Source organism: Otolemur garnettii, unplaced genomic scaffold, assembly GCF_000181295.1.
Source record: "Otolemur garnettii isolate 467f Iridium unplaced genomic scaffold, OtoGar3 scaffold00164, whole genome shotgun sequence".
In the NCBI taxonomy this organism is placed as follows: Eukaryota; Metazoa; Chordata; class Mammalia; order Primates; family Galagidae; genus Otolemur; species Otolemur garnettii.
In genome coordinates, this window is record NW_003852559.1 from 2,072,427 (window position 1) to 2,100,134 (window position 27,708).

Genomic DNA, 27,708 nt, shown 5'->3' on the forward strand with positions numbered 1-27,708 from the left:
ATCACAATGCTGGCAAATAGAGGAGCTGGGGATTGAATGCAGATCTGGCTCCCAAGCACATACTCTCACACATTAGGTCATGCTGGCCGAAGACCAGAGAGATGTGAAATGTGGCCCCTGTTTGCATGGTGGGGGAGGTGTGTTGACAAAACCCAGCCTATCTCTTCCTTCACTAATTCTCAAGAGCCCTTTTGGAACAGAAAGCATTTAATAGGTCCCTGGCATGGAAGAGCACACTGAGCTTCCCTTGGGAAAGAACTTTCCTTGGGAGGAAACTGCTGTGTTTGTGGAGAAATGGCTTTTCCAAGTAAAGACCCCAGTTTCAAAGACTCATTGTATGGATGACATTTGCCAGGACACGCTGGGGATCTAAAATGCAAGTCCATAGCTTCTCAGCACCATGTCACCCTCTTGCATCTATTCTCCAAGTGCCTAAAGAAAAGCAAATTAGATGTAAGATCACCCAAGCTCTATACTTCAGAAACCATCTTATTTTACAGTGAATTACACTTGTCTCCATGGCTCCCACCAAACTTCCTTACTCTTGTGTTTGGAATACAGTGACGACTCAACACAGTCAATCAATTGCCTGGCTGGGTAAGAATAAGGAATATCTAATTTACTCAATAAGGAATATTTTTTGACAAAATAATACAAATTAAAAGAATGAAGTTGTGCCCCTTACATATGCAATGTGAGATGCAGATTCAGTTTTCCTTTTCTATGTTTTCATTCTCCTTTTCCTCCCTGAAATTCTTGGAACTATTGGCCACAACCGTTTTTTCTTGAAAACATTTCCTTTCTTGCTTTCCGTGAAGTTTATGCCACCCTGGCTCTCCACAGCTTCTAGTTTAGGACTCTGTCTTCTCAATTTCCTTTACTGACTCTTCTTCCTACCTTGACCCACAGACATTACCTAAGGTTATTATCAGTCCTCCCATTTCTCTTCAAAATCAGTCTTCATCTATGAGGACGACTTCTGAATAGTGTCTTCAAGTTCCCCATCTCTCCCCTCATTTCCAGTTTGTATTTACTTTTTATCTGGATTCCAACTTAATCTGTTACCCACACTTAAAATTTTGAAATAACCTCTGATGTTTTCCCTTAGGTTTCCATAACCATTTAGATAATCTCTGATTTTCCCTTAGCAATATTTCTAGAATATATGCCTTCTTTTTGACTTATTTAACACATCTATTGAATTCTAGGCCTTCATTTCGAAAAATGCACAAACTACTGAGTAAGGCTCTGCTTCCTTTTTGATATCCTTTCTATTTCTCTTGCATGTGGTTGCCAGATTAATATTCCTCCAAAGTTTTTTTTCCACTTTCCCACTCATGTTCTTGACCTCTTAAGACAACTCTGCTTTATCTGTGAAATGGCCAAATTCTTTGCCTGATAGTCACATACTTGTCACATCTGGATTCAAGCAACCTTTCTAAATATATCACTTTTCTCTGCTTGAACCTGTTGCTCTGGGCAGACTGGTCTTCCCACTTTTCCTCTGTAATAATGCGTTTTGATCTCTGAGCATTGGCTCAAGCCCTTTCTCCCGCTGAGACTGCCTTCTATCCTCTTTTCCTGTCTTCCAATTTTTCCACTTCAGAAGTCTTGTTTCAATTCTTCTCTTCCTAAGAAGCCACCCTGATTACCTCAGTCCATAGTGAAGTAGGGGAAACACATACTCTGAATTGGCAGCTATTGCTGCCTCAGAGGCCATGGCCATCTAAATACACAGTATTGTGGGACATGCCATACTGTTCAACAGAGCTCTCATTTATATTTAAACTTCCCATTGTGTTGTACTTTCTCTGAAGTGATTTACAATAGTGTTAAAAAGCATGAAGTCTAGCCTCAGACATCTGATGCAAGTCATTGCTTACTATCTTGGGCAAGTCATTGCTGTGTGACCTTGGGCCATGTATTTTACTGTTTCGGTTTCCTTATCTGTAAAAATGGGGATAGTGTTACACATTGCTTGTGTATCTGAGGATTAAATGAGAGAGAGAGAAGTAAAGTTGTATTAGACAGTGGGTTTTCAGGTAAACCTTTATCTACAGAAGGATAGTTGATCAACTGATCAGTTGATTTAGAAAACAAAACAATATGATCAATTTCAACAAGATACAAGTATTTCCCCTCATGGCTCAGTTTTATGCCTGAATCATGCCTAGACTTGCATCAGCAGCTCATTCTCCTCCTCCCAACTGCAGCAAGGAGACAGAGAGATGGGCAGCACACTTATTTTCAGCCAAGACTTTGACCACAGCAGAAATGCCCATTTTTGGTTGAACGCATTTCACATTTGAGACATACATATTCCCTAGATGGCAATAATGAGCCTACATAAAAGGATGCTTTGTATTATGACTTGTGTGAAGTTTGGAAACAAGTTTTAGGACTTTCCCTAGAAAAAAATAGAAGCAGGGGGAAACAGGGGGGACACCCACTCTTAAATAGTAACAAGATTTAAGGCATGTAGATATATCATCGGTTTTTAAAATACGTTTTTGTACTGAACTGTATAGGAAAGCTTATGCAAAGAAGAGCATATGTAATTGGTAATGCTAAGGAGAAGTGCAGAATCTGAGGGGAGAAGAGAACAATGTAGACAGACAGGGGCTAAACATCAGGAGGTCAGTGGTGGACAAGGACCTGCCAGAGGAGGAAGTACATGACATGGGCTTTGCTCCACATTTTTGCATTCTGGTCCAGTCCTCACCAAGCCCAGAGGGGTCCAGTTATTAGTGAAGAGTTCACTGGATCAATATCCCTGATCTTCTCTGGAGCTCATCAATACCGAATTTCATGCTGGCTTCTGATCTTCACATTGGCAATCCACACTGATGTATATTAATTTCCAGGAATCTATAATAAGCATGGTGGTTTTGCAACATACATATAAATTATGAAAATATAACAGGTAAGTGTTGAAAGCCTCATAGTGTGCACTATAGTGAGTAATTTTTAATTACTGAAAAGGCTGAAGTTGGATTAAGGTTGAGTCCCTCAGAGTCTCTCCTTTTTCTGTCTGAAGTTGATAACACCTCTACCACTCATTTTGTTAGTTCATTCAAATAGTCAGAGGATGTTTAATAAGCACCTACCCAACCCCTCTGCTGACCATCTGGGATGGAACAATGAACAAGACAAACCCATCACTGCCCCACTCATCCCATGGGATGAGTCCTATGAAAAGAGAAATTCAGGCTATTACAGAACCATAAAAACAATGGTGTGCCCATTAAAAGCATCACATTAGGATTAATGCAGGAAAACTTGTTTCATTTTTCTCTAAGCTTTCTTAGTATCATTTAGATGAATCAACCAACCAATTTAGATGAATACTGTGCTTTAAACTCATAGCGAGGGTTAAAAAGAGGGTCATCTTCCTACCCCTCATAGACTTCAATTAAGTGAAGTTCTGTCGGTTATGCGAACAGAAATTAGTTTTCTTTTCACATTAGATTCTCCCTAGGGGAAGGCAGAAAGACGTATTTAAAGAAAGGAATGTGGGGTTTGCAGTATGCCAGGTTAGAATCCTGACTTTGCCACTTTCAAATTACTCAACCTGTCTGAATTTCATTCTTCTCCTTCGTAAAACTGGAATTACAATAATTCCTTCCAGGGTTGTTACACTCTCAGAAATAAAGTTTTGTAAAGCAACTGGCATAGTGCTGGAGGCATAAAGCACTTATTAAGCTTTATTTAACATATGTTTAGTGTTATTGCTGGAAAACGTCAAACCCTTATATATTGACCTGTATATATAATAATGAAGAATGTGCTAAAGCGTTCTACCCAGAAGATGAATACCTACCATCCAATGTAGTCAATAAAAATGCCAACAATACCAATAGAAGTAAGAAGAATTAACATTCATCTTTGCAGTTTGGCATTACATTATTCTGGGATTTTCAACAATTTCACTAGTCTTACTGAAATTGAACTTGAAAGTAGTAAATAAAATCAATTAGAGTTCATTCAGAATACATGATTACAAGCGCAGGCATGTCTTATTTTCTTGAGCTTCACTTTATTGCACTTCACAGATATTGTTTTCTGCACATTGAAGGTTTGTGGCAACCCAGCATTGAGCAAGTTTATCGACACCACTTTTCCAATAGCAGGTGCTCACTCCATGTCTCTATGTCACATTTGGGTAATTTCTACAAACTTCATTATTACTATTATCTGTTAGTGTGATCAGTAATTGTAATTGTTTAGGCACCAAGATCCACACTCATGTAGGAAGGCAAACTTAACTGAAAAATGTGGTGTGTTCTGACTGCTCCACTGACAGCCACTCCCCTGTCTCTCACCTTCTTGTGAGGCCTCCCTAATATCCCGGAGATGCAACAATATTAAAATTAGGCCAATTAATAACACTACAGGGACCTCCATGTGTTCAGGTGAGGGAGGCACATCAAAAGCCGAGACAGGCCCAAAGCCAGGCCTCTTGTACCAGTTAGCCAAGCTGTGAATACAAAGTAAAAGTTCTTAAATTAAATGTACTACTCCAGCAAACCCACAAATGATCAGAAAGTGGAACAGGCTTATTGCTGATGTGGAAAATGTTTGAGTGGTCTGGATTAGACAATCAAAATTCTCTTAAGCCAAAGGCTGATTGAGAGCAAGACCTTAACACTCTTCAGTTCTATGAAGGCTCAGAGAAGAGAGGAAGTTGCAGAAGAGAACTTGGAAGGTAGCAGAGTTTGCTTCGTGGGGCTCAACAAAGATGTCTGTTAATAAAGGTGCAAGGTGAAGCAGCAAGTGCTGATGTAGAAGCAGAAACAAATATCCCAGAAGGTCTAGCTACCATCACTGATGAAGGTGGCTACACTGAACAGACTTTTAATGTAGGTGAGACAGCCTTCTATTGGGACAATATGCCATCTTGGAGTTTCAGACTAGAAACAAGTCGATGCCTGGCTTCAAAGCTTCAAAAAGCAGGCCGACTCTCTTGTTAGGGGCTAACGTAGCTGGTGACTTCCAGATAAAGCCAATGCTCATTTACCATTCTGAAGATTCCTAAGGGCTTTTGCTCTTAAGAATTATGCTCTATTTGTGCTCTGTAAATGCAACAAAGCCCAGATGACAGCATACATACATATCTGTTTACACCATAGTTTACTGGATATTTTAAGCCCACCATCTGAGACTTACTGCCCAGAAAAAAATCCTTTCCAAATATTACTGCTCATTGACAATGCACCTGGTGACCTGAGTGCTCTGATGGAGATGTACGAGGACAATAATGTTTTCATGCCTGCTAACACAACAATCAAGGAGGAATTTCAACTTTCTAAACTTACTATTTAAGAAATATAGTTCATAAGGCTATGGCTGCCTTATCATGAAGAAGAATCCTTCATGATTCTTCTGGTGGATCTGAGCAAAATTAATTAAAAACTTATTGGAAAGGATTTACCATTCTAGTTACAGGAAGAACAATCATGATTTATGGAAGAAGGTCAAAATATGAACATATGTAGGAGTTTGGCAGAAGTTGATTCCGGCCCTCAAGGATGACTTTGAAGGCTTGAAGACTTCAGGGGAGGAAGGAACTACAGGCATGGTGAAAATAGCAAGAGAAATAGCATTAGAAGTTAGAATTGGACAGTGAAAATGTGACGCTGTGATCTCATGATAAAACTTTAACACACGAGGAGTGGTTTCTCAGGATAAGCAAAGAAAGTGGTTTCTTTTCTTTTTTAAACCAGGAAAGTTTTATTATTATCTTAGAATATTAAGGCAGTACAAACGTTTTAGGTTTCCTGGATCATTTTTGCAATGCCTGAGTACCAGCTATAAGTGCACCTGACACTCAAAAAGTGTTTATTGTACCCACTAGGTTGTTTTTCCCCTCCCCTCTAGGCTGACATTGTTGAAATGACAACAAAGGATTTATTATCAAATATTCCACAGATTTAGCTCATAAAGCATCAGTGGGATTTGGGAGAACTGACTCCAATTATGGAAGGAGTTCTACTGTGGGTAAAACGCTATCAATCAGCATCACACACCACAGAGAATCTTTCATGAAAGAGTCAATCAATACAGCAAATGCCATCATTGTCTTATGGCAAGAAATTGCCACAGCTACCCCAGCCTTTGGCAACTACTATGCCGATTAGTCAGCACCATCAACAGTGAGGCGAGACCTGCCACCAGAAAAAGATTATGACTCAAAGGCTCAAGTGATAGTTAGCAGTTTTTAGCAATAAAGTATTTTAAATTAAAGTATATACATTGTTTTTAAGTCCTAATGCTATTGTATACTTCATGGACTACAGTACAGGTAGCATAACTTTTATATGACTTGGAAACCCCAAACTTTGACTTTGTTGAAATATTTGCTTTGTTGCGTGTGTCTGTAACCAAACCCGCAGTGTCTGAGGTATGTATGCCTATAACTTGAATTCAGATGAAACGTCCTTTTCCCATAAATTAAAAAGGTTAGTTTTGAGTACTAGATAAGAAAAATATTAAGACACAAAGGAGCTATTTCACTAAATTTCAATATCAGGAGGAGGAATAATCCATAGATAGTAAATAAAGTTTTGATGAATTTATCTCTTTTGATTTAAAATGCCTATTGCTCTGGGTGGGCATTTTAATAACTATAATTAAGCGTTACCATAATCTTCAAAGTAGTATAAGGGGATTTCCAGGTCTGTTTCTACTATTCCATTCGGGGGAGGTGGGGGGCCATTGTCACCTCTCACCTGCCACCTTCATTCACTCTCCAAGGAGGCACATAATGACTTTGCCTGATTGTTGAGACTTTGAGAAGAGACTAAGAAACCCTAGCTCGGGTCAGACCCTCTGAGGGTCTCCCAACTCAGAGACCCCTTACTCAGGAGGTATTCTCAGCCAGTTCATATGCAAAGTTTAGAAAAGTGGGCTTGCTTCAGCTTTACTGGAGCCTCAAGGGGGAAATTTAATTCTGGGGTGCACTATTTTTAGAAGTACATTATAGCTCCATACCTTAGCCATGTCCTTAGATTTAGCTTAGTTTTATAAAAAGTTAATATTTTTATCTTCATCTGTTTCCTATGTTTCTCAATTTCTAATCTCAAGGGTAGATATTATGTAACTTGCATTTTATGATGAAAAATTTGTGTTGGGAGAGGTAACATGTTAGTATTAAATAGCAGAGCTAGAATTTTAGCCTTGGTCTATTTTACTGTATACTCTAATTTCTTCTTTAGGATACTATGCTGCTTTTTCTTCTGTTGGGCAGTAAAAATAATAACGATGGCATTCATAAAACTCCTAGTTGTATCTTGAAGCTATAGATGTTAACCCTTGGACCCCAACAAACTTGCTGTCTCTTCATGAACTGGAATTTTCTGGTGCTATGGACTGAATGAAACCACCCTTACAGATTGAAGGAGGGGTAGGAGGCAAGAGTCAGGGCCCCCCAAATCAGTGAATGAACAGGCCTAGCTAGAATAATGATAATGAACACTGAGGGAACAGGCTTAGTAAAGTGATAATAATCACCCCTTCATTTGCTTGATAATAGTCTGTTCCTTGTTTGCTTTTCTATAATTGCTACTCTAGAGAGCTCAGGTGGTAGCTGTAAAGATTTTTAAGTTTTCTCTAGAAATCCTTGCTTCTCAGCCTTTTGGCTAAGATCAAGTGTAAGTTTTCTCTGTAAACCATATCACCTGTGGGTGGCGGCTGTGGCTCAAAGGAGTAGGGCGTTGGCTCCATATGCTGGAGGTGGAGGGTTCAAACCCAGCTCCGGCCAAAAAAAAAAAAAAAAAAAACATATCACCTGTTCAGAACTTAGGGTTAATTTTTGAGGTATCTTCCAGATCCTACATTCCAGTAGATTGACCCACGCAGACCAAGAAAGGGACTCAACTGGTCTTGAACCTTCCGCCCAAGGCTCTGCATTCCAATAACTGACCCACCTAGATGGTAGCCCATATGAAAGGACTAATGGCTCTGCCCTGGAACCAGCCAAAGGGCAGGCCTTGATTGTCTAGCCCTCTGCCCATCAAATTATTTTTAAAAACCCCAGCCTCCACTCCAATTCTTGGGAGACATTTCTCAAATTTGCCTCCCCACTTAGCACTATGGGGAATAGACTCTTTGCTGTAAACCCTGCTGCCCTGGACATTGGCACCCTCCTTTGCAGTGGGCAGATAAACATGGCTGAGTGAATGTCTCCCAAAATTCATGTGTTGAAAGGTAATTGCCAATGTGACTGAATTAAGAGGTCGGACCTTTAGGGGTGATAAAGTCATGAGGGAGATTTCTCACTGATGGCATTAGTGACCTCGTAATAGGGTTCACGGAGGCAAGTTCACTCTTTCTGCCTCTTCTGCCACATAAAGACACATTTGTCCCCTTCTAGAGAATACAGCAACAGGGCATCATCTCGGAAGCCAAGAGTGGGCACTCAGACCCCAAATCTGCTGGTGCCTTGATCTTAGACTTCCCAGCCTCTAGAACTGCTAGAAATAACTTCCTGGTCTTTATAAATGACCCAGTCTGTGTAATTTTGTTATAGCAGCACACATGGAGTAAGCCACCTGGTAATAGGAAGTATCGGCTCTGAACCTGCATCAGTTACACACTGTGTCTGTACAGACCGAGCACACAGGGATGTAAGATAGGACATACAAGGTTACCAGGTCAGTAAAATCCTGCCTCTGCTTGTTCCCTCCCAACAAATTTTACTGCTCAGCACAGCTGATTTTTCCTGACTTATGGATGCAATGGCACGAAGACTTGAATACTTTTATACTTAGTTGTGTAGAAAGGGACCAGACTGCAATGTGCAAGTACATTACTTCACGACATTTGACTATCATTCTGCTTTTTCACAACCAATCTAGTACATGGGTCTGACTTACTCTCGTATTAGCTATGAAATTTTGTTTTAACTATATTATTTTCTGTGTTCTGGATGCTCTGGCATCTGGGACCTCACTGAGAAGAGGCTGCCCTTCCCAGAGTTAGCTGTTTCCTAGAGATAGTAAACTGCTTGCCTCTGTGGTTTACACCTACCTTTCACGTGCAAACCAACGGATCCTGAGACTGCCTCCTTTATCTGGTGCCAAGAGGCAGTATTTCTCTGCTCTAACCATCCTAGCACCAGGTACCAACCCCTATAACCCAGAACCTGCCAAAATTATTCAAATTAACCAATCCCAAACTTGCTCAGCTGCTTATCTTGCCTCACGAAGTCCTTGTAAAAACTACAACAAAGCCTCCGGCTCACTCTTTCCCCCCTGCGTCCACTACATCAGTGCCCTGGAGCTTCCTCCTGTGGCCTTGGTGCCCTGCATGCTCCTCCTGCTGGGAATAATGAGTAACAAGTTATCTTTCCAATGGTGATTGTCTCCTGATCTGCTGGTCTCACCATACCTGAACAAAAGGAAATCGTGGATGTATTTTAAAACAAGTCTACACCTTTGCACATAGCAAAAGATTATATGTAGCCACTGATATCTTAAAATACTTGCCTTATTTGTGGCTGTTATACTCTAAAGCTGTTTTATTACAAATTCATGACAGTTTTTAAAAATTCTTTAGGAAAATATATTGAGAACAGAATGTACAGGTTGTTTCCTACCATGATTTCTTTTAACAGAATGTTGCTTTTCAAACCTGATCAAGTGCATCTGACAATTATTTAGAAAGAAAGCTACCTGAAGCCACCTGATTGCCGTGGAAGCCTCAGGAAGACTAATTTCCACTATCTTATACAATATCTTAAAAACGGAGTTATAGTGAAAAATCAAGTAAAACCAGTTATGATTTGTATTCTGAAAGAGAAGTGCAAGGTAATGAGAGTTATCTTGTCTACCTAGTTAGCTGCTCAACATTTGATAGAATTTAAAGGCTCTATTTTCCCTAGATTTGTGTCACACTTTGGAAGGAAGAGAGAATACTAAAAACTAACAGCAAGCTCACAGCATTAGGGTCATATTTTATATCTTTTTTGTCCTTATTTCTTCGTAAGAAGTCTTTTTAGACATTTTTGTCTAACCCTTCCCCACTGCTCCCATTAAATGCCAACAGTCTAGATCTACCATACACCTGTTTATATCCTGTAGCCATTGGAGGTCTACACACCACTGTAATTGCTAGGATTTTTTCCCACACCCCCCTCAATTTTCATTCCCTTGTCGGGGTGGAGGTCATATCATCACCATTGATAATATACAGTTAGCCTTACCAGTGGTTCTTAACCATGCGGGCACATTAGAATTTCCTGGGAAGCTTTTAAATAGCAAGGTCCTACCACAATATTTTTTATGCAATTTGTCCGGGAAGGGACCCAGGCTTTGTTATTTTAAGATTCTCCAGTGGGTTAGATCAAGAAGATCCTCACTACTGAGCAACTCTAAGTGCGTATTCAGTGCCTTAAGCCTGTGACAAATTAACTGCACAACATGAAATTGATATTAGTCAGAAGGCTCTAAGCTGGGTCTGGGAAACAGCATGTAGACTAAAGGGGAGGGACTCCTTTAGAGCGACCCATGCAGCCATTGATCACTGGCTGTTGCCAAGCAGAGCAATGCCAGGGGAAAATTTCCCCCTGGAGATTGGGTAGGGAAAGGATACCAGCACAAATAACCAGTTTGTGAGACATAGCCACTCCAGTCGTGGAGCCAATCAACAGAGGCCAGTCCGTTAAAGTTTAAAGAAACCCTTCAATGTAAACCAGCTAGGTTTGAAGGACCCAACCAGTGTGTACCAGCAGGTTTGGGCCTTCAGACAAGGCATACAAGCCCAAACCCCGCCGAGCTGCAAGGGCAACCCTTACTGGACCCCTTCCATTGTGTTGGAAGCTTTCCTATCTCCCTGTATGTTGGCCAGAGTCTTCAGTTTGCAGTCTGACCTCTGGAGAGCCAGTTTTGGTAGAGCAGTAGCTCCCTGAGGTCTCCCACACTGAGGTCTCCCACCCACGGTATCAACATCACCTTAGAAGTTGTTAGAAATGTAAGTTCCTGAACCCTATTCCAGACCTGATGAATCAGATGTGCAGGGTGGGGGCGATGACCTGTGGCTGAAGAAGTCCCCCCAGGCGCTCTGATCCCGCACCAGTTCCGGATACAGGGTGCTGAGACATGACTGGAGCGGCTATGTCTCAACAACTGCTTGCCTTCCTTTTAGTTACCTTTGATTCCTACTATTGATTTTTGTCCTGTAGTTACGTTCTTCATTTGGTTCCTGTGAACCCAAATGTTAACAACCTGGATCTTATTAGTGCAATCAACTAATTTAAAAATTCCTTCTTTTAAAAAATCACTGTTGGAAATATTAAATGAGACAGAGCCCATCTGAACCTCTCATTACAAAAATTCCACAGAGGTTTTCTAAAAAGAGGTTTTTTTCTTTCCTTTAGCTTACAGAAATAACTGACCGAAGTAGTTTATTTTGAGGTCATTATAAGCATGCAAAATTATGCTTTGCTGCAAATGTCAACCATTAATAAGATCCCCCAAACTAGGTGGCGTTAAACCAAGAGTCATTTGGACTATAATAATGGTATCTGCCCACAGATTATTTAAATCATCTTGCTTTTTGAGTTACATTATCCTCCTGAATATTTATATACATATACACTTATTATGTACACAGTAGAAGCTCCAGAAGTTGACCACCCAAGGAACTGTAACAAACTGGTCAACATATGGAGGTGACCAACATAAGGAAGTAGGCCTACTATACTGGTTTATACATGTGATACATCTTCAGTCTATGAAAATTAGGTCAATTTCAGGATGTGGTCAATGTAGGAAGGTGATCAACTATGGAAGTTCTACTGCATATCTTCACATGCACTTGTTTTATACACACACACACAGCTGAATGAAAACACTTCCTCTCAGGTCTTAAAACATCCCACATGCCAGAATTCAACTGCTGCATTTCCTTAAGTTGTTGTTTTTTTCTATAAGGTTCAAAATTGCCCTTTAATAGGGAATGGATTCTAAAGCAGAAGTGTGATGATTTCCTAGGCCAAGCTTTATTAATATAATACCCATTCCACCCTGACAGGGAGAGTGAGAGAGCTGGATAACAGAGGGTGAAGAGCCGAATTTGAAGCAATAACTTTGATTAAAGCCACCTGAAATAAGTTTAAGAGGGCTGCAACTGCAGGTCATCCTCCTCTGCACTTGAGGACATTCTGCTTCACATAAGGCAATTGACATGAACATGCTTAGAAAATAATATGGTATGGGCATCCAGGCATGAAAACAAAGTCCTGTGTCCCATTTGCTGCGAGCCTGAAGGGGAAGGCTGCACCACATTACATGTCTCGCTGCCCATAAAAGGTAATATAACTCCACTTGTGACCTTATTGTTCAAATATACATTGTGCCTGATGTAAACCATGTTCCCCATCTGGCTGTAAAAGAGATAATACAGAGATGACAGTTAAGTTTATCATCAGAAACTCCGAAGTTCACAGAACTCAATCTGCTTAAAGACAAATTAAACTTACTTGAAGCCAAGTAACACTGTAATCTCTTGTAAAACCAAACACCAGTGAAATAGTCATCTTGATAGAACAGGGAGATTAGGAAGAGTATTTGGTTCAAAAACCTTAGCTGTGCCTTCACAAAGTCACACAGAAGCAACTGTGATTTCACAAAAGCCACAGAACTAATCAGTTCTGTGAAACAACTGGTTGATTCAAAGGGTTTGACCCAAAAGTCTTAACCTCGGTGTATTTGTTTGAATGATACTGACTTTTGCAGAACATTACAGGGCCTTTTTAAAATCAATTTCACTCTTAAAACACTCAGAGTATAGGGCAGTGCCTATGCCTCAAAGGAATAGGGCGCTGGCCCCATATCCCAGAGGTGGTGGGTTCAAACCCAGCCCCAGCCAAAAATTGCAAAAAAATAAACCACTCTCAGTATAGCATTCTCTCAAGCATTTTATATAAGCCATTTAGAAAACAGAACATGCTAAAATATTTTATCTTGGATTGGAAATATTAGAGTGAAATTATAAAGAGATTAACACTTTGTAAAATCCTTAAAAGTTACAATAATCTCCAATGATATCAAGGAAGACAAATAGTACCGATTCTAGAAAGTTTAAAGAACATAAAACATAACTGCTTAGTGCTTTAGTGTAATTGTTAGAATGTAACAGAGAACCTAGCAAGCGCCACGTGGGGCTCGCAGAAGAAAACAGAAGCCGTGGAATCCTTGGTTCTATTCTTTTAGGGTTGAAGATTTTGAAAACTGGATCACAGAAAAAGCAGGAAAACCACTGGCCTCTCCTAATCATCTGTCCGTTGGATTCAAAACAGCACCGGAAGTCACAAAACAGCACATCTTGAGCCCTCATTCTGCCAAGAATGTTGCTTTTGCCAGATGTCTTACCTTTCTTCTTAAACCTTCAAAGTCAGGGTTCATCCTGTACAAACACCACCACGCACACATATTTAAGGTTCTGCCATCTGGACCTTATAGTATTTTATGTGGGGAGCTTCTTAGATGAAAGTCCCTTCCTACTTTCTGTTCTTTCAATCTGCTCCTGGTTAGCTGGCCATGTGATGCGGAAAGCCTTGATCCACAAGGCTCTAGAATGGACAAATCTTGGTTTTTGTTTTTAGGTATTTTCCCAGCAGTGTTTTAGAATGTGTTCTTTAGTTAAATAGCTGCCTTCAAAACAGCTGATAAGAGAAACTTTGGAGGGACAAATTGTTACTTATTTTTATCCCATGTATGTAGCATCCAAGTTTTGAAGTCAGCATGTTACAGAATTTTGTTTTTAATTGCGAATTAAAGGGGTGCTAATGTTTTTTGTTATAGGGACACAAAAAACATGGTTAAGTCAGAGCTTCTAGTGTGCCCACCACCAGAACAGGGGCAATCGTACCTGATAAGTAAATTTTCACTTGACTCCTCACCCCCTCCCGACATCCTGGATTCTTGGTCTCAGATACCTTTACATTTCTGTGTGTCTATGTGTACCTGCTGTTTAGCTCCCAGTTTGGGGGGAGTACAGGTGGAGTTGTGGAGCTTTGAAAAACAATTATATGAAAGAATTCTGGGCCCATTATCTTGCTTTTTGAAACCTGCACTGCAATTATCCTGGTCCATCCCATTTAGGGTTCTAATACTTTTATCTCAATAGATATGCAAAACACATCTTCCTTTTTTGTCCCAAGTAAGACATGTTTCAGTGTCACTTGCCTAAAGGTATAAATTGTAGGTGTCTGTTTTTCTTTAATGCATTCTGATTTGGGGATTATTTATAAAAGGTTTTATATCATGGGTGTTTTTTTTCTATATTTTCTTAAAATGATACTGTATTAAATATTTGGTAACTAGACTGACAGTAAATTGTCTTATCGAAATTCTTATATTCTTTGCTTATTTCTTAAAGCATCATCCTCTGCAAAGAGTAATGGATAGAAAATAAGAAAGACAACGTGACTCTGAAATAGTCAGAATACGACTATAGAAAGTGGTAGGTGGAAATAACAATGGCTCACATTGAGTGTTTGCTATATGCTTGGTATGGCACTAAGGACTGTATATTCATTGTCGTTTAATAAATGGCAGTGCCAGACAATAAACACATTCCATAATTATGCTTGTTGCTTGTTTTATGAAGGGGCCTAGGTTCAGAAAGGCCAAGTAATCCAGTGTCATTCACAAATGGTAAGGCAGGCTGCAAACACAGGTCCCCTGATGCCCGTGCTTACCATCACATCATCCTGTCCCTTAACTGCGTACAGGCAGTTCCCAAGTTATGATCATCCAACTTATATACAACTCACACTCATGAATAAGAATATTACAGGTAATAGGTAAATGTACCTGTTAAAACTTACATCCAGATTCGACTTAGGAACCAACCCATAGAACCTATCTCATTTGTAACCTAGGGACTGCCTATATCTCCAAATTCTCCCAAATGATGGTATATTTTGAACATCTAAACACCACCAAAATACATTGTTCAAGCATCACGTAAAATGCTTAGAAGATACAAGACCAGTGAAAAACTCAATAAGGCAATTACTTCCTTGTGCAGGGACCTTACTTATCAAGTTATTTCTCCTAAAAAAAACCAAAACAAATATTAGAAGCATGATGGAAAGTTAGAAAATTGTATGGTTATTGTTGTTTGCTGGTTACTATTATTGGTTGGTAGAACATGGCCTGTGTCATCATATAAACAGGAACATCTTACTTGAGAGGCTTAGGTGGAAGGATCCCCCTGGGCAACTGAGACCCTGTCTCTAAAAAATAATAAAATTAAAAGTTAAACCTAACTCCAGTTTGAATCAGCACGGAAGATAGAGAGTGGCTTAGCCAAGTTTTGGCCGACGTTTGTTGCTGTTTGACTCAAGTTGCTCTACTCCCAGTATGGACATGTCTATTTCTCTTACTTATTTTGGCAGAGTCATCATTCTGTTTTTACTATAGATACTCCAAAAATAAGGCAGGCGTTAGTTAAGAAATTGGGAGTTGAGGCAACTGTTTCTATTTGCCGAAGACTGAGGAGTGGTCCTAAGAGGTATAACTTTTCATTTTAAAATCAAGACAATTCCAGGCAAAGTGCAATGAGTTGGTCCTCTACCTGGGAGTAGACTTGTGGCATTATTTTATCAAGTCTTCTTTTACGGCACTGATCCAGCTCGAGACATTTAGTGTGCACTAGATGCATCACTAAAAAGCTGTCTCAGACTAGGCTGACATCACCCAAGTCAAGCTGACATTAGAGGAAAGATCTCAAAGATAATACCTTCTGGCCTCATATAAGAATATCCAGACTTTGAAGTGTGTTATAACAGGTTAAAAATTAAACTTTGACATATTTAAAGCCCGATATCTGTCCTAAACATTTCCAGTCTAACAGACATTAGGTTATGCACAAGTGCGGTGTTACTTCCACATACGTACACAGAGTGACGTGTACGCTGCCAGGGGATGGTTGGCTGACACTCACACCTCGACGTGAATATTTCTCCTGAAAACAGTCATCTCAAGAGGGTACACACTTAGTGCAACTATGTTGACTTGGCATAAGACAGTTCTAAATTCCATTTAGAACTGCATTTGACTTCAATTTCTTTCACATATAACTTGTCCTTAGTTTTTATGAAAATAGCATAAGGAACACGGATGACTTTCCTTATTCACGTTACATCAGTTCAAATAACTTAGTTTCCTAAAATCAAATTCCTGCCTCAGAGGGTGACATTTAATTACGGCTACTGATGATATTTAAGAGAACACGACACAGCTGTGAAGACAGATCCAAAAGGGTGTGACGCATCTTTTTGATCAATGGCAGCATGTCAGCATGAGAAAACAACTCCAACTTTAAAGAGGACAACGTTGAAGTTATAAGTGTACGTGATTGTTCTCCTCCCTCATTGTTCATGTTCCCTTAAAGTCAGACCTTTTAACTGTCAGCTAAAAAGCCTATAATTTTGATTCTCCTCCTAAGCCCTGAGTGCGGTGTTATCATTCTTAATCCACTTAGATTTCCTTTCACGGTAGTTGCTTAAATACTTGTAGCTTGCCACGTGTCCTCCTCAGAACATTAGTTTCCCCTTAGGTCTGTTCTCTTTTCTTCTAAGATATCTGCTACTTAGCTTGAAATTGTTTTGTGGAAGAGTCTGGGGACATGGTTGGTTGTGTAAAGTTTTTAGGTAAGCTTGTCAAACACATCCTCTAATACCAGGTTTATCGACCACACACTATCGCTATCTTAGATAGGATAATTCTTTGTTGTTGCAGGGGGCTGTCCTATGTACTATAGGAAGTTCAACAGCATCCCTGGTCTCTACCCCCCTGGATACCACTTGTGACTTCGGACATTGTCAAATGTCCCCTGTGGCAGAATCACCCCCAACAAAGAACCACTAGCTGACACAGGAGCTTAGAAATGTGTTGTCCTCTATAATACAGAAGTAACATACATTAAGCCAGGTTAAACTTTAGTTTTGGAAAAAACCTCACACTTAAAATGAAAATATATTTTAATTAATTGAAATGAAAATATATATTTAGAAAAAAATGTGCTTTCTAGGTGAAACACTAACCATATATGCCAGGAAGAAAAGTATCCATCCATTCTCTCATTCCACAATATTTACTGAGCATACACCCTGCTAGACAGTGATCACTGAGACAGACAAGATGCCCACTCTTGTCTGTTTCCTACAATTTGCGAAGTTCGGGATATATAAATACAGTGAGAGATGTACCATACCACAACAGGTCATAGGGTTGTGCATTAATCACATTTTTTATTTTCTGTATTGTATGATGTCATGATATCTTGCAGGTAGAGAAGGCCTGTGGGCTCAAGATTGCCCCTCCCAGGACTAGTTAATTCCTAAGATGATAAAAACCTGTCTTCCAGTGCTCCTTTAGGTGAAAACCAACCAATATTGAAATATTGAGTCCATATTCCCAACCACTTCCTTTATCTAACTCTTACACACCAAGCCAGTGTTTCCTCTGTCCTCAATTAACCCAGGGCCATGCACCCAGCCAACTAGGGACAGCTTCTGTGTCCCAAAGCCTTCCAGAATGTTCAAACCAGCCAGTGCTATAAAGCCGCTATCAGCTGTTTCCCCTGCCTTGCCTTTCCCATGGAAAGTACAATTAAAGCTGTTATGGCACTGTGCTTTCCCTTCTTCTCAGACGATGTAAATAATACAAATCTTTTAGTAGCATTGCCCTCTCCATGTTATCAGTCACCTCTACAAATTAGAACCCCATAGGTACAATCATTGACACGTGTACAGAAAGGGGACCCTGAAGAAGCAGTAGAGTCAATAAGATGAACACATGGGAAATGAATTTCATCCAGGGATAAAAAATGTACAAATGTTAGGTGTGGCCAAGTTGGGGTAGGCAAGTGAAAGGGTAGAACATTTACCTGGAAGGCAAGTGGAAGCCATTCTGTATCTAATCCAGGTGGTCAGGTTTGATGTGTCTTATTAAAAAGAGCCTTCTGGTCACATTGTGGGAACAGCAGTGAGTGGGGGAAGAACTGAACGGAGACCAGTTAGTGTCTTACCGAAGCAAAGCAGGAAGAGACTAGGAGTGTCCTGAGTGGGGCTGGTTCCTCACAATGATCAGAGCTGATAAACTGAAAAGACAGAACTGAGCAGAGCTGATCAGCCAAAAGAAAGTGCCATGGTCTTGGGCTTAGGAAGCTGCCTCCATGGCCTGGTAGGGTCTCTCCCTGAGATCAGGACCCTAGGAAGACAGTCAAACTGGGGGAAGGCCGAACTTGAGCTGTCTGTTATCTGGTAGACAGATTGGCCTGGAGCAGGGAGAGAGATGTTCCAGAGGTAGAGCGTTTATTATCTAAATGATTTAAAGTCATTTACAAGGAATGATGATGGCAGCCAGGATATGATTGAAAGAGAGAGCTGAGTGACAAGGGAGGAGCACAGGTCAGAACCCAGGGGGACACTGGATTTATCCTATGGGAAGAAAGAAGAGCAGTCGTCAGAGAAGGCAGAGATGGGCAAACGCAGAGACAAATGCAGGAGGAAGCTGGGCCTGGGTCCCCTCGCTCCTCTGTCTCCTCCAGCATCACTGCTCTCTTCTCTTGGAAAACTAAAGACTCAGACTTCAGCATTGACAATGTTGGGGTGCTTCCCCAGCTGCCCCCAGGTAAGAGCGAGGCTCCCTCCTCAGTGGCAGCACTGGTCTCATCAACAGACGTCTCCCTCAGCGCCAGAGACCACGCTCCTCCTCACCACGGTGTCCCTGTGTCAATCACGGGCACATAGCAGGTATTTCAGACAGATTTGTTGAATGAATGAGGAACATCTAAGTTCTCATGCTTGAGTCATAAGACAGTTCTTTGGGTAATCACTCTGAGCCAAGTTCTTATTTTATAAATAATTCTAATACATTTTCTAACTCACAGGTGATTAGAAACAGAAAATTGGAACAGGAATGATACAGGGACACAGGTTTACACACCAACTGAAGTACTGAGAGCTTAAAGTAAAACAGAAAAGGCTAGAATGCTTTGTACATGGCAGCCCAGTCCTTCAGTGTAAATGTCAGGACATTTGCAAACTTCAGCACAGCAGAGTTCAGAGAGCAATGTCCATGTGAGAACACTGGGTCTCTAACGAGGCTAAGTCATGACTGGCAACTCTGAGTCAAGAGAGTACCTGTAAATGTTTAATAGATTTATAATACAATGGCATCCACTTTCAGTTTTCACTTTTCAAAGCAAAGATTATATACGTTTTGGAAAGATTCAAAAAATTTTAAATAGACTATGTATTTTAACTTCGCCTCCAGTTATCTGGACTATGTGCCTTACAGACTGGCTCCTTCTCTAACAATGGTGGTACCACAGTCGCTGCCATATGTGGACAGGCATTACTCAGGGTTACAAAACGGAATCTCTTGCCCTTCTCATTTATGAACTCAAAGACAGTGTTTCTCATAAAGGCATGTAAGGCCTAACACAGCGTTTCCAAGTGGCTATCTCATTGTTATCAATGTCTTCTTTGTCAGAGTGTACAAGAATTTAGGAAGATTCCACCAATGTGAGTTCCCTCTCTGTCCTTTACGGAACAGCACACAAGTATATTCTGCTGTCTTTTGCAGTCAGCATGAGCTCCACTCATCAACTTATGACTGTTCTTGGGTATTAAAAGCTCACTCAAAAAAATATTCCTAAATAGGGCACGATGGTTAAACTGGCACTGCTATAAATACTACAGGACCAAGTATATTTTTGTCTTTTCTTCTCTATGCCAGACACTGTTAAACCAACTGTTCATACACAAACTTTTTTGTTGTTGTTGTCGTCAAGGAGAGTATGCAGCTTCTTTAGAACTATTTTAAATCCTGTGCCTCGCTTCATGTAAATATTTATCCAAAGGAAGGTGTCGGAGAATGTAAATCCATACACTGTCATAGCGCTTTTACACAAAGCAGCATTTTCACTGTATAGACCCTGAGGGTGAAAGAAGCTCCTCCATGGAAATCTTATGATGAAGAGAGTGAATATAGAGGAGAAAAAAATACAAAAAAACCCAGGAAAGGTTATCACTACCTCCAAAAACTGAAGTTTTTAAAATCAAAATGTCTTAGTCAAGAAGCCCAACCAGTGTGCCCTGTCTGAAATACACTTACCCCAGCAATCTCCCAGCAATTACTTTTAAAAATAAAAGTAATGGGGAGTTACTTTTCAAAGCAGCTGAAAATAAGTACCAATACATCTTCTACAAATTAAAACAAAATGCAAATATTTTTAAACAATCTCTGAAGTGGAGACTGAGTTATGATTTAGTGTGGCTAAAATATTTGACGATTAAAAAAATACTCAGGAAAAAAAAACAGTGAGGCTATCAGCTAAAAACACATTTCTATAGTGCTGTTCTAACTTGTGTAGCAATTAACTTTTTAGAATTATTCAAGAAATTGATATCACTTCCTGGTGACTTTTACCTACAGTCAGGAAGCATCCTGAAACACTAACAGTATACAGTGGGCACTCTGTGACCCGCAGGTTCCATGTCCATGGATTCAACCAATTTTGTTATTTTAATAATAAAAATACAGATTAACAGTATAACAACTATTAGCATAGCACTTACATTATATCAGATAATATAAGTAATCTAGAGATGATGGAAAGTACATGGAAAGGTATGTGTAGGTTATATGCAAATACTAAACCATTTTCTATCAGAGACTTGAGAATTTGCAGATTTGGGTATCAAAAGAGGGTCCTAGAACCAAACCTCTGCAGATACTGAGAGAGACGACTACACAATAACCAATATAGACAGAACACCTACTATGTGCCAGATACTCTATTTAGTACTTTACATGGATTTTGTAATGGATCCTGGCCATAATCCTATTAAAAAGGTAGTATTATTTTATCTATTTTGTACAGGTGAAGAAATCAAGTCTGCATATTCAAGGTCTCTTAGCTGGCAAGTGAGAGCACAGGGATTCAAACCCAGGCAGTGTGAGTCCTCCCCGGAGATCTAGTAGTGAGCCTATCCACTTCTCCTGTAGTTTGTAGTCTCAGGTAGACTTCAAACTCTTAACGAGGACACATACAGGTGCTCTGACAGAGAAAGGATACTTTAGAGAATACAGGGTCCTAAACTGAGCTGTCAGGAAAGAATGGAGAGAGTAAATGATACTAAGAATTAATGATTGGTAGAAGTCAGCTAGGCAAAGAGGGGGAGGTGTTCCAAGCAGAGTAGAAGGGATGTGCAAAGGCCCTGAGGCAGAAAAGAGCTTATTCTAGTCATAGAAATTTTTTAAAAAAGTATACCTGGAATGTATTGAGCAACAGAGAATGAAAGATGGGCTCAGACATGTAGGAAGTTCCCTGCAAGACTGACAAGGTTTTATAGTATTTCATACTCAGTGCAGTGAAAAGCAGCTGAAGAGTTTTGAGTAAAGAGAAATAATTCTGTTTGCATTTGAAAGTCATCTGGTTGCTGTTTGGAAGAGAGAATGGAGGATAGGAAAAGACCAGCTTGGGGGCCACTGCAGGAGTCCCACGTCGCTGATGACGGTGGTTAGACCCAGCCGGGAAGTGAGGAGGAAGAGAATGTGGTTGAAGCGCACAGTGGAAGTAGATTTGATTTACAAGACTCAGTGGGGGACCGGGCCAGAGAAAGGGGAGCTCCAGACACCTCGTTACCAGCTCTCCTTAAATCAGTGCTGAACCTCTCCCACTCCTGTGAGAGGGCTAATGCAAGTGTGAATACTATATGAAGGGAGAACACGGTGACCCCACAGATCTCAGGTACTGTTAGTGACATTAGGTTTTAAGCATAACCAAATTTCCTCAGCGTATTCTAAGTGGTAGTGATGAGGTAGGATGGGGGGAACGAGGAAAGAAGGGGGAAGAAACTTGTACCCCCATGGAGTAGCTGCCAGCCCTTCCCTTGACAAATTTCCTTTATAAAATGCTTCAAGTTGCAGGCCCTGGGAGGTTGTCATTCTGCTGGAGAACATTCCCAGGAAGGAGAAAACTGAGAGTTCAGAGTACTATAGTATCTGAACAGGCCATTGGGATGTAATATTCTTTCATTTTTATAAGAGAATAGGAAAAGAATTATATTAAAAAATAAAATAGGCCAGTTGTGGTAGCTCATGCCTATGATCCTAGCACTCTGGGAGGCTGAGGTGTGTGGATTGGCTGAGCTCAGGAGTTTGAGATCAGCCTGAGCAATAGCAAGACCCATTTCTAAAATAAATATATCTGGGTGTTATGGCAGGTACCTGTAGTCCCAGCTACTCAGGAGGCTAAGGCAAGAGGATTGCTTGAGCCCAGGAGTTTGAGGTTGCCGTGAGCTATGATGCCATGGCGGTCTACCCAGGATGACAAAGTGAGACTCTGCTCAAATAAAATAAAAATAGTTCTTGGGAGCCTAAGGCAGGACAACTGATAGAATGCAGGAGTCTGAGACCTATCTGGGCAACACAGCAAGACGCATTATCTCAAAAAAATAAGATAAAATAGTTCACGAACATTGCCACGCATTGCTTACTGATAAGGGTGCATTTCATAAAATGTATCCCTAGGTGATCAGAGTATTTACATAAATCTAGGTTTTAACCTACTAACACTTGGCTCCAGGACTACACCGGACAGCCTGTTACTATATTGAGTACTTCAGGCCAGCTGTTCTCAACCTGTGGGTTGCAACCCACAGGAACTGTATTAAACGGCCGCGGCATTAGGAAGGTTGGGAACCACTCTTCTAGGCAATTATAGGACAATGGTTAAGTACAGTTATCCCTCGAAATACCTGGGTTGACCTGTGTGGGTCTACTTACGCAAGGACTTTTTTTCTAAAAAACAAAAGTTATAGCAAGTGTTGCTGCTTCTCCTGCCTCTTCCTTTACCTCCTCTATCTCTGCCACCCCCAGACAACAAAATCAGCCTCACCTATTCCTTCTCTTCGGCCTACTCCACATGAAAACAACAAGAATGAAGGCCTTTATGGTGATTCACTTCCACTGAATGAATAGCAAATATATTTTCTCTTCCTTGAAATTTTAACATTTTCTTTTCCTTGGCTTAATTAAATGTAACAGTGCGGTATATAACACATATAACATACCAAATATGTGTTCAACAACTGTATTAGTGAGGCTACCTGTCAACAATAGGCTATTAGTGGGTAAGTCGTAGGGGAAATCAGAAGTTATATGTGGATTTTTGACTGCATGAGGAGTTGGTACACCAACCCCTGTATGGTTCAAGAGCCAACTATATCTATGCATCTAAACATAGAAAAAAATACAGGAAAATACAGTATTATAATCTTATAGGACCACCATCATATATACAGTCTGTTGTCAACTGAAGCTGTGCAGTATATCCCCGTATTATTAGATATGAATTAGTACATAGTATTTTAATCTATAAGATTTTAAAGGTCAAATATCAAGACTTCAACAGCAAAAGGAAAAATAGTAATTAAGCCCAACAGTAATGATTACAGATGAGAGAGATCATTTTCTAAAACATTTTTTGCACATGTTCTGACCGTGGATACTAGGTATTTTAGTTCAGGTAATCACTCCCGAGACTGGCTTCTTTTGCAGACTGCTGTGAAAGCTATTTTGTATAAGATTTAGCCTCTTTTCCTCAATCTTTTTCTACTTACACATATGGCAAATAAACTACTTCCCAAAAGGCCTCATGGGGAGTCTTTATGTCAGCATCATGGAACTGTGTGTCTGAGTTTGGAATCGATTAGCCAGAATTCAAAGAATAGCCTGAAGAGTGAGGGTGTTTAAAACCTTTTACTATTAATAACAGATGAGAGAATGGGGAATATTGAGCCTGGAAAAAGTCTTAGGATGACCATCTTACCTATTTTAATATATATTAGGGAGGCTGTAATGTGTAACAACTGAATTTGTTTTTTTGTTTAAAAAGGGCAAAACCAGGACCAAGAGGTGAAGGACAAGGGATAGCAAATTTGCGCTCAGTATAAGGATGGTCTTTCCAAACTCAATTGCTCAAAAATCAAATAAGCTGTCTCAGGTGGTGATAGGTGGTTCATTGCCACCAATGGTACTTACATAGACTGAACATTTTGCATTTTACAAAATTGAAGATTCTAGAGTCTCATTCTTATGCCAAGGTTTCATTGCCTACTTATGTTGCTAGAATCCATTTTCACCTTTCTAACAGCCACAAATATTCATTTGCTTATTTCATTTAGTGTGTTGGTATCATGTTGGAATTGGGAGGAGGGGGTTGAAGCTAGGCAGTTGGTGGATTTCATGTCTGTGGCCACAGTGGTGGGTTGGGGTGAGCATGTGATTTAACTCAGTTCCAATTTCTTGGGAATTCTGGGACAAATACTTTTTTCCTACCAGCTGTGGATAGAGAAGCAAGTACCTTTTACGATAACTGGGAGTCATCTGGGAACCCCATGGGAAGAGCCTACTCAGAATGAATAACAAGGAAACCACGCAAAGACCTCAAGAGATAAAGACCTGGATCGGGTCACAGCATGGGGACCCCAGACCAAACCTCGCCTAAGCAAGTTCTCTCAATGGACTTTTCAATTACACAAACCGATGAAGTTTCTTTGTGAAAGACTTAAGTGGATTGAACGTATTTTGACACATGCACAACAAGTGACTCCCAAGTCTGATTCCAAATAAATGCAGAGGAATATTGCATTCTCAGAAAGTGAAAAGGAGATGAGCTACACTTGCAGACAGGGGTCCACTTAGCAACTAAGATTTCTTTAAAACTGATCTTCAAATCATGTAAATCTCAAGTTTACCTAAAAAACTGGTTTCTGGCCAGATGCAGTGGCTTACACCTGCAATCCTAGCACTTGGGGAGGCTGAAGTGGGAGGATCCTTTGGGGCCAGGAATTTGGGACCAGCCTGGGCAATACAGCAAGAGCCCTTCTTTTCTCTACAAAAAAATAGAAAAGTTAACCCAGGTGTCATGGCTCACACCTGCAGCCCCAGCTACTTGAAAAGCTATAGACAGGAGGCTCACTTGAGCCCAGAAGTTTGAGGTTGGAGTGAGCAAAGATCATACCCCATTGCTCTAGCCTGGGCAACAGAGCAAGACTTAGTCTCAAAAAATCCTAAAAACCTGGCTTCTGTAACCATCACTATCTTTCAGAACAAAGCACATTAACCAATGTTTCAGCTAAAAATTTAGTTAAGGATTTAAAGCACATCTAGAGCAGTTTCATAGAAAATGTTTCATTCTACACACATAATCTCAGTCCTTTCTCCTTGCAGGGTTAATAGCAATGAAAAGGCCTCTGCATTCAATTTAACAATCCTACAATGTTAACAACCTTGTCAGAAGATTACACTATTTAAATGATTTCTTGATTTGCTTAAGATTTTGGTAACTCCTCAGTACTAGAACTATAGGCTACTTTGCATGCTTGTTTCTGATTCTTTCATGATCATGCTTCTATAACATAGAAAGATATCCTTAACTGGTCAAATTTTACCACATATCTGTGCTTTATGTATAAATTTAAAAATGAAAAGTAAAAACCCCAGAAATATATCGAGATTAAATATTGTCAACCCTGCCTCCAGGGTAGGACCTTCTCAGCTGCCAACTTGCAGCCCCTTGGTGCTGAAGGTCTTTTTTCCCCCCTCAGTTCTCAGAACAGTTAAGGCCCAGGTAGACCAAGTACCCTCTCCTAGACCAATAGAGACCCACCAGTCTCTAGTCAGGAGCAGCTTTGTTTGTCCAAAGTGCTGTAGAAACATTCATTTCCTATGTACAGCATTGCAATAAAAAGTCTAGGATATATTTCCCTACATAACACCACTTAAATGCTCTACCATGTTTTTATTGACCTTGACATATTGTAACTTTGGAAACCTACAATAAATACTGTTTTGCTGGCATGTTAGTAAAGGAACGTTAAAGCTTTCCTTTTCATTTGAGTTCAAGGAAATCAAGAAAATCCAAAACATGTTTCTACATGTCTCTCCCTTGAGGATTATTTTTATGTCTTTTTACTCAGTGCCACCCTTAGAAAAATGGGTTTTAGCAAGTTCTGATCTAAAAATAAAATGGAACTTTACTCTTGAGGTGAGAACAATGTAACCCAAATATCATGCCCTCATATTAATTTGAATAAAGTTTAAAATAGTGAATTTTCCAGTAAATCATATTATGGTCCATGTGTCCTCAGTGTCCCTCTTCACTGAGGAGATAGTGAAGTGAAGCCACAGAGAAGTGGGAAATTTATAAGGAATACTCCATAAAAAGGAGTTCTTGTTCCAAATACGACGATCCCCAAGATCAACCAAGTTTCCATCACTTTTATTAATGGTTAAAAGATTCAGTTTCAAATTACAGAAAAATTCTTTTCAATTACATTTCAACTTAATAGTGACACAGAAAACACCATCTGATGGCAAACACCAACCCTAAATTCAGTCTGTGCTCAGTGCCCATGACAGTTTCTTATTGAACAAGGACAAAATAATTGACTATAAAATGTTAAATCTAAGTATTTGTTGGCTAAAGTAAGCCAGAATCAGTCTAAGCAACTTGAGTTTTATAACAAGATAAATGACTTCAAAATACTCCCTTTCATAGGAGAATATATCTTTATTAACAATAGCCAGTCAGATACCGCCAAGTTTAAACCTCATAGCTCTGCTGGAGTATTGAAGGCAAGGTAGGAAGCTTCTAAAAGCATTTCTTTTTCTAAGAATCTTCTTTTGAATTCCACCTTAAATGGTGCCTCTATGTTAGAATACAGGTGGGTCACAGAAAATGCTCTCATCTATTTTTGAACATCTTGGAATCTTTGAAGTGAAAATTCTTATAGTCAGATATATATTATTAGAAGACGGCTTAGAAACTACACTATTTTGGTCAGGAAAAAAAAAAAGATGCCTGCTGGAAAAAAAGAGATGACATGGATGCAAATGGCTGCAAAATCAAATGGTCTCTGGCAGCAGGCGCACAGCTTATACTTCTCTGGGCTAGAATCACAGCCTCCCAAATGTGTATTAGGAACAGAAAGGTTTCAAACAAGTAGACATCTTGAGCCATGAGTGGCATTCAATTCAGAACAAAAACTGTAGTTCAAATTCAAAATAATGACTGATGTAGTAAAAAATTTTCAACCAGAAAATAAATATTTACTGATTTAATTATACGTAAGGTTGGCTCTGTACTAGGCATTCCATAAAAGCCTGAGGCACTTCTTGGCAATCCCAAAGAACTTTTGATTCAATAAGCACCCCCCCCCAAAAAAAAGAAAGATTATATGCAAGTGGGTAGTAACGCATTGGGTGTGGAGCTGGTTACTGAGAATCTGGAATACCCTCGAGTTGCTTACATAATTTTCTATACCTCCCTTATGCCAGGGTATTTCAGATCCATCCAGCAGAGATGGATTCTTCATACAGTTTATAGAGAAAAAGGAATGCTGTGGATTCATTTCAATATAGGATTTCTTCTCCCTCCTTTTTAATTTTATCACCTTGCAAATGCAAGGTGAAGTCCAAGTTGTAGTTGTGTCCGTCATGCAGAGATGTGCCATCCACTCTTGTGTATTGTGCCCACTGGGTGGGAATTCATCTCTTCCTTTTAGATGGAAGGAACCAGGCTTGCTTGGGACCATAACATGGCTATATTATATGAAGTTTTTCAACGAAGTCTACCATTTTGTAACTTCAATAATTATTAAAAATATTAACAGCATCATGC

At 39.9% G+C, this 27,708-nt stretch overlaps 1 protein-coding gene across 2 annotated transcripts in view; it reads right to left on the bottom strand.

Annotated features, from left to right (window-relative positions):
• SYNPO2 (synaptopodin 2) overlaps positions 1-27,708 on the bottom strand; it is a 183,666-nt gene that overhangs the window by 108,181 nt on the left and 47,777 nt on the right. Inside the window, exon 1 of one of the 2 annotated variants that reach the window (XM_023519238.1) lies at positions 13,371-13,647. The exons of the other annotated variant lie outside the window; for it this stretch is intronic. Within the exon in view, the coding sequence (XP_023375006.1) occupies positions 13,371-13,430 (60 nt within the window). The 5' untranslated portion in view covers positions 13,431-13,647. Of the gene's footprint in view, positions 1-13,370; positions 13,648-27,708 lie in introns of those variants that run through there. 2 annotated transcript variants of the gene reach the window in all.